We start from the raw sequence: 12,694 nt of genomic DNA, 5'->3' as shown, positions 1-12,694 counted from the left end.
CTCTACAAAAGATTTGGGTGTAGTATACCAAACTAATTTTGTTGTAGGTTGGTAAGAGAATAACTAAAAGAAGCATTACAAATTAGCTGTTTTAGATTTTCGTTTCCTTGTAAGTCTAACATGCATTCTTTCATTGTGCATTTTTTACATAAGTGCAGTCTTAGCAGTAAAGATCTCTCTAATATTATACTTTCTACATCCTGTTTATATATATATTTTGGTAAACAGATAACTTGTGCTGTCTGTTAGTGTAAGTGCTTCATTAACAGTTACTTAATGGTTTTCCATACTATGTTTAGCATTAGCTTTGTTAACTTCTTTCCAATGTTTCACATTTCTGCCTAAAACATTTTGTCATATTCTTCATTGCCTGCAAATATTAGCCATAGTCTTTATTGTAACAAACTTTCTCTTAAACCTCATTGTCTTGTTTTTAATTTTTCTGTTGCATACATGGTCCTACTCCTTTATTTATTTCCCATAGACATTTTTGGCACCTTTCTATCTCTTTATATTTTATTCTTTGTTGGAGGGTTTTCATTTTTTTTGTTGTTTTTTTCCATTGTGACTTCACAACCTTAAGTCATTTTACTTTCTTTATATCATTCCTTACATACTGGCCTGTAATTTGAATTCTGTTTTTGGATTGACAGATAATTTCAAAACTTATTGAAAATCAAGTGTTATGATTTAGTATAGAAATAAAAATATAAAAATAACATATCCCTGTAGTAATATATATATATAACATATCCCTGTAGTAATATATATAATAACGTATCCCTGTAGGAATATATATAATAACGTATCCCTGTAGTAATATATATAATAACGTATCCCTGTAGTAATATATATATATATTTTAAAGAGAGATTTGAATGTGTATTGTGAAACTTCAAAATAGTTTTTGTTTACAACTTAAATTCTCAAAAAAATTATTTATATTGATTTTACATTTATGTTAAATGAATGTAGTACTGTGTTAAAGTATTTTATTGATACAATTGTTAAAGCATAATCAAATGAATATTTTGTTTCCTTTCAATAGAAAACCCAACAGAATTTCTTATTACATTTAATAATGGTATTCAGAGTGACTCCTCTCAGATTCAACTAGATTGTGTTGCATAATTCTTGAAAAAAGAAAAATATGTCTGTCACATTGGAGTTCCAGGTTTAATTATATTTAAATTTTAATCATATTAGCATTAAAATGTTAATACTATGCTTTTTCTTTCATTTTTAAGAGGTGATAGGAGCCCTTACTTCAGTACTGCTGATCTGGGTGGTGACTGGTGTATTAGTGTATATGGCTATACAGAGAATCGTCATGCATCATTATGAAATTGATGCTACTATTATGTTGATAACTGCTTCTATAGGAGTGGTTATTAATATCATGTAAGTATGACAAGAGCTTTAAGTCGCATCCCTCTCAGTTTAGTAGCCTCAATGTGCAAAGTCATTGTTATCATATTACAATATCCATGATAATCCATCATGCTTAAAAGGCTGCAGTAAATTGTCTGTGGTGCACTGTATGAATATTTAATTCTACATTTTTTATTATGTACAATTTTCAGGGTTATGTTTTATAAAAGTTTCAATATATTAATCCTTAAAAACTACTTATATATAAACACACTAACTTGAATCAAATGTATGTGAATTTTATAATATTAGTTAATAATTTTTGTAATGATGTACTAAATTTTTTACCTATTTTAACATCACTTAATCTTGCCAGATATGAAGAGTAAAACTGATTTGAAACAATTCATGTTGTGGTGAGGCCTCTTGTGTTGTCCAAAGAATGTGATGATGATAAATTATTAATACTGAAGCAATTCAATAACTACTTAAAAACAGATTCATAACTCTGATCTGATAATGTGAATGTTAAATCTGTGTTTGTCTGTTCTGATTATTTGAAAAAAATTACAAAAAGCAATTCAGTAACATTTTACTGTTAAGTTATAGGTGAGTGAATTGTAATAACTTTTAATAATGAAGGTTTATGAAAGAAATATTTATGCTATGCATATAATGGATATTTGTTTTCTTTGCAAATACTGAGAACTTTTAACACATTTTTCTTGATTTTGTAAATTTAATTTGGATTTCAAGATGTGAAAATGCTTTGGTACTATCTGTTCAATGCCCCCCCCCCTCCTTCCAGTGGCATAGTGGTACATCTAGGACTTACAGCATTAGCACTATAAATTGAGTTTTTATATCCATAGTGGGCATAGCACAGATAACCATTTGTGTATCTTTGTACTTAACTACAAACAAATCTATTCAATGCAACAAAACTAGAGTGTGTTGAGTTAGGGAAATTTTGGTTGCTGGTATTAACTTGATAAAACAAGTAAGCAAATGAAAACTTAACTGTATAATTGAAATTTATCTCCTGTTATGATTTATAATGATAGTCATACAGTAAATCAGAATTATAATATTCATTATATTTTATTTTTATAGTAATCATATAATTAACATAAATCTGCTCAACCAGTTTGTTTGATTCTATGTCAAACATTCCAGTTTTTAGTAATAAACACAAACATTTATCTATTCATATCAATATATGAAATATCCATGTATAAGTGTGTAGATTAAAAAAATGTATGTATGTAGAAAGACAGATTGAATAAGCTTGTATAAACTCATTTTTTAGTATGGGAATATCTTTACAAGCTGGAGGTGTTCCTCACTCTCATTCTCATGGGAGTGGAGAACCTCAAAGTCGAGGACATACTGATAGCAAAGGGAAAGGAAACATTAATGTTCGAGCTGCTTTTATTCATGTATTAGGAGATTTCTTTCAAAGTGTAGGAGTACTTGTAGCAGCACTTATCATCTACTTCAAGGTAGGTTATCAAAAATGAAGAATGATAATATCTGAAGAAGTTATTCAGTTTACTTTCTGTTTACAAACAAACGGTGACTTACAAGAATTAATTTTATTGAAGATAAAACATATCGCATGCTTCAACAAAACATTGACTGTCGTCTTCAGGTTTATACTTTGAGAAACAGTCAACAAAAATTTGAGCTTAATATGTTGTGCATTACAACCACAAAACTGAACATTAAAAATATAAATCACTAGAACATAAAACTGTTATAATTAATTTTGAGTGAAAGTGATGGGTCTACAAAGAACGTTTACAAAGGATGAAAGGTGGATATTTAGGTTTATTAAACTTAATTACTTTTTTTCATAACCATAACTGTGTGGTTGAGTACAAATATTTAGAAAATATCATACATACTTTTAACTTAGTGTGCATTCCAAACTTTCACACAAATTGGAAGTTTATTTGAAACAAAACTGTTACCAATATCATGTATATATTAATACTGAAATGTTTAATTTTCGTGACTACCAGACAAGCTAAAATATTTTAAAAATAACCATGTACTAGTTATTGAAGAACAAGTTCTAACTTTTTATTTGATGGAGGTGAAATTCATTGTAGATATTGCTTAAAAAGGTATTCAAATGGTCATTGAAACAAATAACAACAGATCAAAAACTTAAGTTTATGAAAACTCTTTAGCTGTGTATGGGCTATATATCCCTTTGTCAGTCTTAGCTAAATATGGACTTCTTCCAGTCATTTTAGAGATTTTGTAATACATGCAATTATAGCTTTTAATTTGCTATCTACAACCATTGTGTCCATATTTAAACAAACAACACCTGCCATGTGATACAAATTAGTTTTTAAATGAATACTTGATATCATCCTGTGCATCTATTTAGCTTAATACATATGTTTTTAGACAAACCTAGTATAAATCTATAATAACTTATTCTTTTATAAAAGTTTACTAATGCATACAGTAATTTCTATTTCGTGATAGTTTTAGTGTGAGTAGCTTGCCAATATTCCATTACTTTTTTAATAGTGTTGTCTTCTCTTTTAACATGGCACAAGGTATTGATTTCGAATTTCTTTGGTAGTCTTGCAGAGAAGAAACATACTGAGATAACTTTAAAATGCTCAATAAATTTAAACATTCAATTTATAAAAATGATTAATTTTAAAAGTACTTTCAGATATGACACGTTCCTAATGAGTTGACATGGCATCATGTTTTAACGATTCTTTAATCTTAGATTCCTAATTATTCTTCATTTCCAGTACTTCTTACATACTTATTTATTGAACAGAGTTATTGCCTTTTAGATGATTTCATTAGTTTTAGTAGTCTGAGTTTTTGATAAGTGAATTTAAAATGCATTTTAATATCTTTTCACTTATTACAGCCTGCATATGTAATTGTTGATCCCATTTGCACATTTCTGTTCTCTATATTGGTTTTGATAACAACATTTGCAATTATGAAAGATGCTCTTAATGTTCTGATGGAAGGTAAGTCTCCTATAAGATGTTTTATAAATAACCTAAAAACTACCTTGTGTAGTTACAGATATGTTACTGTTGACATTTTGTTGCGTATTAAAATATTAATAGACATGAATGTTTTACGTTATTCTAACCATAAAATTTAACATAATATGATCCTTGTTTTTACTTGCAAATGATAAGTCAAAAAGATTATTGTAAGGGAGTTTCTAGCAAAAACTAATTAATCTTCATTCTTCTTGAACATGTTTTGTTAAGACTTTAAAAAAAAATGGCATTATATATTGTCCTGTTCTAAGTGTTGACTGGATTATTTACAGTAGGTGACTGTGATTTGTTAGCAATGAATTTCAACATTGAACAAACAGCACATAGTCCACTTGTTTTAAAATGATATATTAAAATAGTTCAAATATATATACAATTACATCGTTGGCTATCACAGTTGCATCCAGATCTTTAAATAATGCTCTTTTTCTTAAGTCCAAACAGGTTAGTTCAGTTATTGTAGAACACAAGTTGACAAGATGAGTTATCCTTCCTGTTTTGTTAGTGCAACATAGTCTGTGATAATTTAACATCCAAACCACTGTTATAACTGTTGGTTGCTACAGTTATATCCAGAGCTTTAAATAATTCTTTCTTCTTTGTCAAAGTACACACAGGTTGGTTCAATTATGAATGAACTTCCTATAGAATCCCATAAACTCAGGATTTATCTGACTTGGTGCATCTTGTATGCAGACTAGCTTCTCCTCTTCTAGGGCTGGCTGTTGGTTGCCTACTTTGTGTCCAATACAGAATAACTATTGTAGAGCTTAAACCATCTGATGGTCAAATCTGCTCTCCTCACTTGCCCAAACAGCTTTGAGTTTCTTCAAGTTATCTTCCTATCTGGCTGTGTGGGTCAAAATGTTATTCACAGAATGGTCAATGTTGGTTGTTTTGTACAACACATTCCTCAGTGTGTGGTTGAATGTCACTGCTGAGTTCACTGAAGTCAATTTAATAAAGAACTTGGCCCCCATCTAGTTCTGCTGTGATAGCCTCTGAGTTGCCTATAGGTTTAGAGTCAAACTCTGTCATGAGGTTCAGCTTCTGGAAATCTATTCAGAAGTGATACGAGCCATACATTTTTTTTTACAGTTACTACTGGTGAACAGTAGGCTAAATGATTCCAGCTTCTAATATTACATTGACTTTTTGCTTGATCAGGTATCTCGTATAATAAGGCATGGGATAGGATTTCACTTTAACTGGATCCCTGGTCATGGTCTTGATCTTGTATTGCACAAGGTCTGTCTTGTCTGGACTATCTTTTAAGATACTGCATAGTGGCACAGTGGATTGTGTAGCACTTTCTTGTACTGGCCAATTGGTTCTTCACTGATGTTGACATCATTGTGTATATCGTATCCACCCAATGGACTTGGGTCTAGTAGGTCTTCATCTTCTATGACAAAGTCACCACCTTCTGTTTCTGCATGTATGGTAGCTACACCCACAATGTTCATGTCTCGAGCAGCACCCTTTAGGTATTCTTTCCTCTCATAGTACCTTTTCAACATACTGTCATGGTAGATCTTGGTTGTCCAGTCCATTTTTACCTTATATTCCATTTTGTTGACCACTTTCTACACTTAAAATGTCCTTTCCATTGCAGAGTGACTTTGTTGTTGTTTCTGGGTAACAGAACCAAGACCTTCTGTTTGACCTCCAAGTGTTTTGACTGCTTTTAGCTGAATACAATCGTTCTTAAGTGTTGTGTTTCCTCCAGTTGGTTTCTGAGGTTTATTACATATTTATATGTGTTCCTAACTTCTGACTTTTTCCTGTCCACAGTTCTTTTAATATCTGTATTGGACTTCATACTGTTCTTCCATATGGGAAATAAAAGGGTAAAAATCCTTATATAGTTGTGGAACGTCTCAGTAAGTAAGTAATACTTACTACCTGCAGGTGTCTGTCTCAGTTTTGTAGTCTCTCCAAGCATGTCTTCTTCAGCATACTATTTAAGACTATTGACTCTTTCACAAAGTTCACTACGTCTGAGACTGAATGAATAGTGTGGTAAAGAGCTGCCTGATGTTAATGAGTTTGCACATCTCTTGTATCAGTTCTGAGGTAAACTATATCCCTCTGTTACTCTTTTGGAAAGCTAACTCTAAAGAACACTTTAAGAAGAGCTTTTTCTACTCTCTCCATCTCTTTTGGGCAGTGGTGTGACTTATGGGTAATGTGTCCAAGTAATGAAGGCACATACTGCTTGCCTTTCTCCAATACAGGTGTTAGTGGTCTGATTAAGCCCCCAAATACTCTGCTGAATGGCTCTTTTATGAGAGATAACTCGCCTAGTGGCATCTTGGCTACCTTCACATTAGGATGATTTCTTCTCTGCTTCTTTGGTTTCCTAAATGCAATCATGTAATGTATTATGATTTCAAGGCAGAATTTCCAAATGTATTGCACTGACAGAGACAAATTCTCTACATTTTCATAAGCCACTGCTAAATAATGGTGCTTTGTTATTTGATCAATATTCTATCCAAGGTAGCTAAAACACACCTACTTCAACTTAAAACTTGTTTATTGTTAGATATTTAGAATACAATATCTATGGTTAACGTGGTGAATCATTGTAACAATTATTTAACACAAACAATTGTAATGACACAATCACATCAATGATGTTCAAGTTGCTAACTATCAGATTTGTTTGTCCAAATTAAACAATTCTTCACAACAGACTTAAACAGTCATACCATTAATGACTTGGAGTCTAGCATTCAAAGTGGTAATAAGCAGAATGTATGTGAAATCTGGCAGCTATAAGCTAGTAGAGAGAAGGGGCATTCAACCTGGAACAATATAAATCCTTCACTATATGCTGTTGTATCATTACAATTCTAACAACTAAAAATTGGTATCATAACATACACAGCTTCATCATGTGATTTGAATGGTTCCATGTTAATGAGTGAAAAGCAAACTACGTGGAATAAAATTTCAGAAGCTTTAACTGCTTTTAGAGCATCTTCTTCAGTCACCTGAGCAAGAACACACTTGATCCAGAAACTTAAAGCAACCTTAATACTCTTTACCTTAAAGTAAATTTTGAAGGTTTTGAAAATATGCCAGCTTTTGACTGAGGAATTTTTGAGATTATTGTTTTTAAGGAGTTACCTATTTTGTATAACATTCTTATTCATTTCTAATAAATTTGATGGCCTGAATATTTCAAATCAAGAAAACTGGCATTATTTCTATTTTCACGTTTAATGTGTTGTTGTTTTTTTATGTTAAGAAACTGTGTCAAACGTCTTCCAATTTATTTAGCGTAACCTTTCTCACAAAGTATAATACAAATAATTTGTTTTTTATCATCAGGTACTAGTTGAAGTTAGGAAGAGTATTTTTTGTGGTGTATGGATATTTGTCAACATATTGTGAATGATACTGTAGATTATAATTGTGCCAACCATTTTGGTTTGGATATGTTACTCCTGTATTTACAATAGGCATAATAAGGTATTGTAAATTATAAGATTATAGACCCATTTCCATTTAGACATGTTTTGGTAATTTAAGTAATTTATTATATGGATAAAAAAAAAAAAAAAAAGTTAAAGATTCCCCTCCTGCTTTCTGCCACTTAGCTTAGTGTCGTAACAGTACAAAGCTTAGTGGTAATTTATTTGATACCAGAAGTGCACTTTAATTTCATAACAAATTTCCCAATTCATAAGTACCAAAGAGTGATTAATTTGAGTTTAATGGTCGATTTTATATCCAGTACTATTTCACATTGAAGCTCATTTCTTCTTGGTATCTTGATTCCAGCTTTAAGTTTATGACAGTTGCCGACCTTTATAAACTTTGTGGAGATGTGGCATTGTGAGCGTGTGATATGCTATAATTTTACTGCATTAAAAATGTATTTCTGATAGGTACTTGCCTCGTCTGGTATAAATAGTTATTCCCATGCAGTGCTGCCCTCTATATACAACAATTTTATGCATGCCACAAGCCTTCTATCTCCACTCGATTGGAATCAACTGATTTCAGTGCATTAACTCATCACCAATAATGGTATGATATACTTACTTTCTATATGCATGTCACACCCTCTATTCATTTCAACTGAACTATCATTTCAAAGTTTGCCATAAGATGGAAGCACTGGAAGATGTGGTAAATAGCTATTGAAAATACATTTTGAATGTAGAAAGATTAGAACTTCTCTTTTGGTACAATACCTTTACTTACATAAATATCTCGAATCTAACACTGAATAGCTTAAGGAATTGGTGAAAGAGAAATAAGTATCCTTCAGAGTCTTGCAAAGGACACTTCCCAAGATAATACAATCAGATTCTGAGATCTGATGTGAGGAATCATACCATTTCTGAACCAGGTATATATTCTTTGCCCATCATAAAAAGATGTTGCATATACAAGTGAAAACAGAGAAGCACATACAATTGGCAGAGAACTATGGCTGGAAAGTGATCCAAACCGTGCAAATACTTATAAACTTCTATCCCAAAAAATACAAAAGTGGATGAAATTAAAAGGATGTGCCTCTAGGATGTACATAGCAAGTCAACTACATCCAAAATCCAGGCCATTGGGAACTGACATGTAAGTGAAGGTAGAATGAGGATTAAACCATCAGTATGCCAACTACAAAACCTAGCTGTTTGGTGGGCACTGACATAAAAGACAAAAGGGAAAGCACCTGGAAAATAACATTCAAAGATTGGAGTATCAAGCATGTTGTTCTAGAAAGAAGGTACAATGTATGAATACAGAGGGATGGACAATGGGTGCCACCCTGGTGATTCAGATAAGAAATCCCTGAAAAGTCAAAATGGATCATTATAATACAATTTCTGGCTAAATGGAGAAAATTAATCCACCCATGAGCTACAGTGGGAAACTCTAGGACATTGGTAGGATAAGACCTCTTGGCTGCATACCAGAAATCCTGACTCTCCCAGTTGATCAACTCGCATCTCCACCTCTGAAGGAGTACATCCGTGATATATGGAAAAACCAGATGAGGAGGGGAAAATGGGATAACCACTGACAGGTTGATTCTATTCTATTCTGACACTCCCAGTTGATCAACTCGCATCTCCATCTCTGAAGGAGTACATCCGTGATATATGGAAAAACCAGATGAGGAGGGGAAAATGGGATAACCACTGACAGGTTGATTCTATCCAATGTCTAATTTATGGCAAGGGTAGGAAGAAGGGTAATAAGAGCTGACAAAGGATCCCTGCAAAATTCCACTGGTCACTGAAAAGCCCACAAATGAGTTTGACCTAAAGGTCTACCATGGAAAACTACATTCCCAAAAACAATAGAGCTTTGCAAAATGTAATCTAACTGAAAATCTATCACAGTCAAAGAAGAGAAGGGTGGGCTGGCTGAGATATGTGTAGTTAAAGAAAAACAGCCAAATTAAATGAGATATTAATCATAGTAAGGACTTCTTTAACTTGATTTAATAGCCCACTAAAGCCACCTCTAGGAGTAGCTGATGAGGGTAACAGGTGGATTCCTGTTTGTAATGAGAAAACAGTAACCAGTAGTTTAAAGAAAGAGAAGAGTGCAACCTCAGAGCATATAAGTGACAGTCGAATGCTCTGAACACCCAACAAAACATAGAAGACTAAGGCACGTCCAAAGGGTGCTGTGTGAAACAGAGGCACCACCCCCTGGAGAATAATCCAAAGAGGGGGATTTCATTTGACAAAATGTTGAGATATACAGATAGCCATTCATGACAGAGACAGAGTGAAAATTAGAACGAGAAACGAAACCTAGTATAGGCTATCAGTCTTTGGTTTGATGCAAGGAAAACAAACATTTTTGGATAAAAGCATGACAAAAGATGATAAACAGGTGAAATGGCCTCTGGAAACAGAAAATCTTGTACTGCTTTGGACAAACACAGGCTGGTGGCAGAATTCCAAGTAATGGAGAAGAAAAAGGGCACCAGGGACAAATAAGATGGGGAAAGAAACACTTGAACAAGTTCCTTTAACAAAACTGGCAGTTAAAGATCAGATAAAGATAACAACATAATACAGCCCTGGACCAGAACTCTCTGCTTATGGTTAGCAACATGCCCATCAACACTGAATAAAACAGTGAAATGAGAAAATCCTGGAAGTGGGATTGAGATGAATAGATTGGAGTCAAGATGGGAAAGGAATAGTGGCATGTTGTGGCTCCAAATATGCAATGAAAGAGTAAAGAGTTGACTGTTGGTGCATGTAATACACACAAGATTTCAAAGTATCAGATATGTGATCAAAAATATATTACAAAAGAAATACAGAAATCAAATAAAAGTGTCTAATATAAGATTCAAGAGTGTGATAAAAAAAATAAACAGGAAAATTAAGTTAAAAGATTTCTTCAATGTAAAGAATAATAATGAAAAATCTCTCTTTGGAAATTAAACTATTAAAATCACTCTTCACACTAAGAGCACCAAAAGATAAAATCTCTGTACATGCATACTGTTAGACAAGAAGTTATAGTTAGTAGAAGTGTAAAAAACAAACAAAATCCCTATGTGTTAATAAAGGGAAAATAACTTTCATACTTTTTTTTGCTCTGTAACTCAATCACAAATAATTAGGCTCATATGACACTTAGTGAAAATATGTAGAATATAATTCCTCATTATCCTGGCAAACATGTTCCATGTCCCATTTTCCTGTCAAACATGGTCCATGCCCATTGATAATTATGAACATGGGGACACATTTTTGTATTTTTTTGAGAGCTAAGTGTGATCAACATTATATGGAGGAAGTGTTCACTCTACTGCAATCCTATCTAGTTTTATTTTTATTGCTGTTCTAACAAATATTATACTTATTTAATATTTACATAATTTTTATATTGTATTTATTTTACAATACAGGTATGCCAAGAGGAATTGATTTCTTAGAAGTGCAAAGATTACTTTTCAACATACCAAGTGTGGTAAAAGTCCACAACTTGAGAATTTGGGCTCTAAGTATGGATAAAATTGCTGTATCTGCTCATGTAGCTATTGGTGAGATAATTTTTCTGATTGACATATAACAATAAATAACATAATTTGAAACAACATAATTGAGACCATAATAAAATAGGGTAATTTGCTGTCCAGTGCAAATGAATGTAGAGGTAAAACTAAAATATTTACATACAATTTCTTGCATTAACAGCTTTAATACGAGTCCAAATATTTCATGTGACTTGTAGAAAAATATGCTTACATGTAAGTAAGGAACAAAATTTTATTCAAATATCTACTACAATATTCTGCATTTGTAACAATGTCCTGGTTTTTCTTATTCTTATATTGCAGCAAAAGGAGAAAGTCCCACAATAGTTCTGAAACAAGCTTCTAGAGAAATTAGGTCTAACTTTGATGTTTTTGAACTGACTTTGCAAGTGGAAGAATATCGAGAAGTAATGCAGGAATGCACACAGTGCCAAGATCCTGAAGACTAGGAAGGAAACATCATCACAGACTTTACCATAAAAATAATTGGTAGCTAGCTCTATTTAATAATCTTGGCCTTCAGTTTCTTTAATATTAATAAAATTTGCTTTCAAAGGCAAATACTGAAGTAAAATACATGCCCAGAAATTTCTATTAAAAATCATGTCATCCTCATCCATTTCTTGAAAATTTATGGAGACTTAGAGGTGCCTAAGTGAGCATTGTCCACATATGGATAATCAACATACTTACAATGTTAAAAAATGACTTAATCCTTTGATAATGTGTATGTGTATTATTATTTGGTGTTGGTATGTTCATGGTTTTTGCAATTAACTGTTCTATGAATCAAATTATCACCATTAATATGTATAATATTCCAAATATGTTATCTAGTCATATCCAAAAACATTTAAATTAGTACATATGTTTGTGATATCTGCAGATAAACTTTCAACGAGAGAATAAGACTTAATTTACTATTCATATTATTTACATACTCTTCAACAGGTAGCATATTCATTGCTAACTGTATTTGTTCTACTTCATCTGCAGCACCATTATCTTTTGTCATACATTAAAGAGATTCAGTTGTTTATAGCTATTTTGTTACAATTGTCAGCTTCAAAATTTCTGTGAAAACGCTCATCTGCTATGCACGAATTAAATAAAACAGCAAAAAATGTGGTGCTTATACAATAATAAAAAGTTAATATCCTTAGGAAATGTTCTGTGAATGTTATTATGAACATTGATAATTACTTTCCACTGTCAATATACTTCTTACATTTTTGCTTTC

General features: G+C 32.2%; 1 protein-coding gene across 1 annotated transcript; it reads left to right on the top strand.

The window, feature by feature from the left end:
- The first annotated feature begins 1,229 nt into the window (after nt 1-1,229).
- LOC143250858 (proton-coupled zinc antiporter SLC30A2-like) lies at nt 1,230-12,686 on the top strand. Its single transcript, XM_076501967.1, has 5 exons — nt 1,230-1,401; nt 2,681-2,873; nt 4,280-4,385; nt 11,326-11,460; nt 11,758-12,686. Exons 1-5 carry the CDS (start codon nt 1,310-1,312, stop codon nt 11,901-11,903), a joined length of 672 nt encoding a protein of 223 aa, XP_076358082.1. The 5' UTR covers nt 1,230-1,309; the 3' UTR covers nt 11,904-12,686.
- The last annotated feature ends 8 nt before the right edge of the window (nt 12,687-12,694 follow it).

This window comes from Tachypleus tridentatus, chromosome 5 (genome assembly GCF_004210375.1).
Source record: "Tachypleus tridentatus isolate NWPU-2018 chromosome 5, ASM421037v1, whole genome shotgun sequence".
In the NCBI taxonomy this organism is placed as follows: Eukaryota; Metazoa; Arthropoda; class Merostomata; order Xiphosura; family Limulidae; genus Tachypleus; species Tachypleus tridentatus.
The sequence above is the reverse complement of the archived record's forward strand: the minus strand, read 5'-3'. Positions and strand labels throughout refer to the sequence as shown.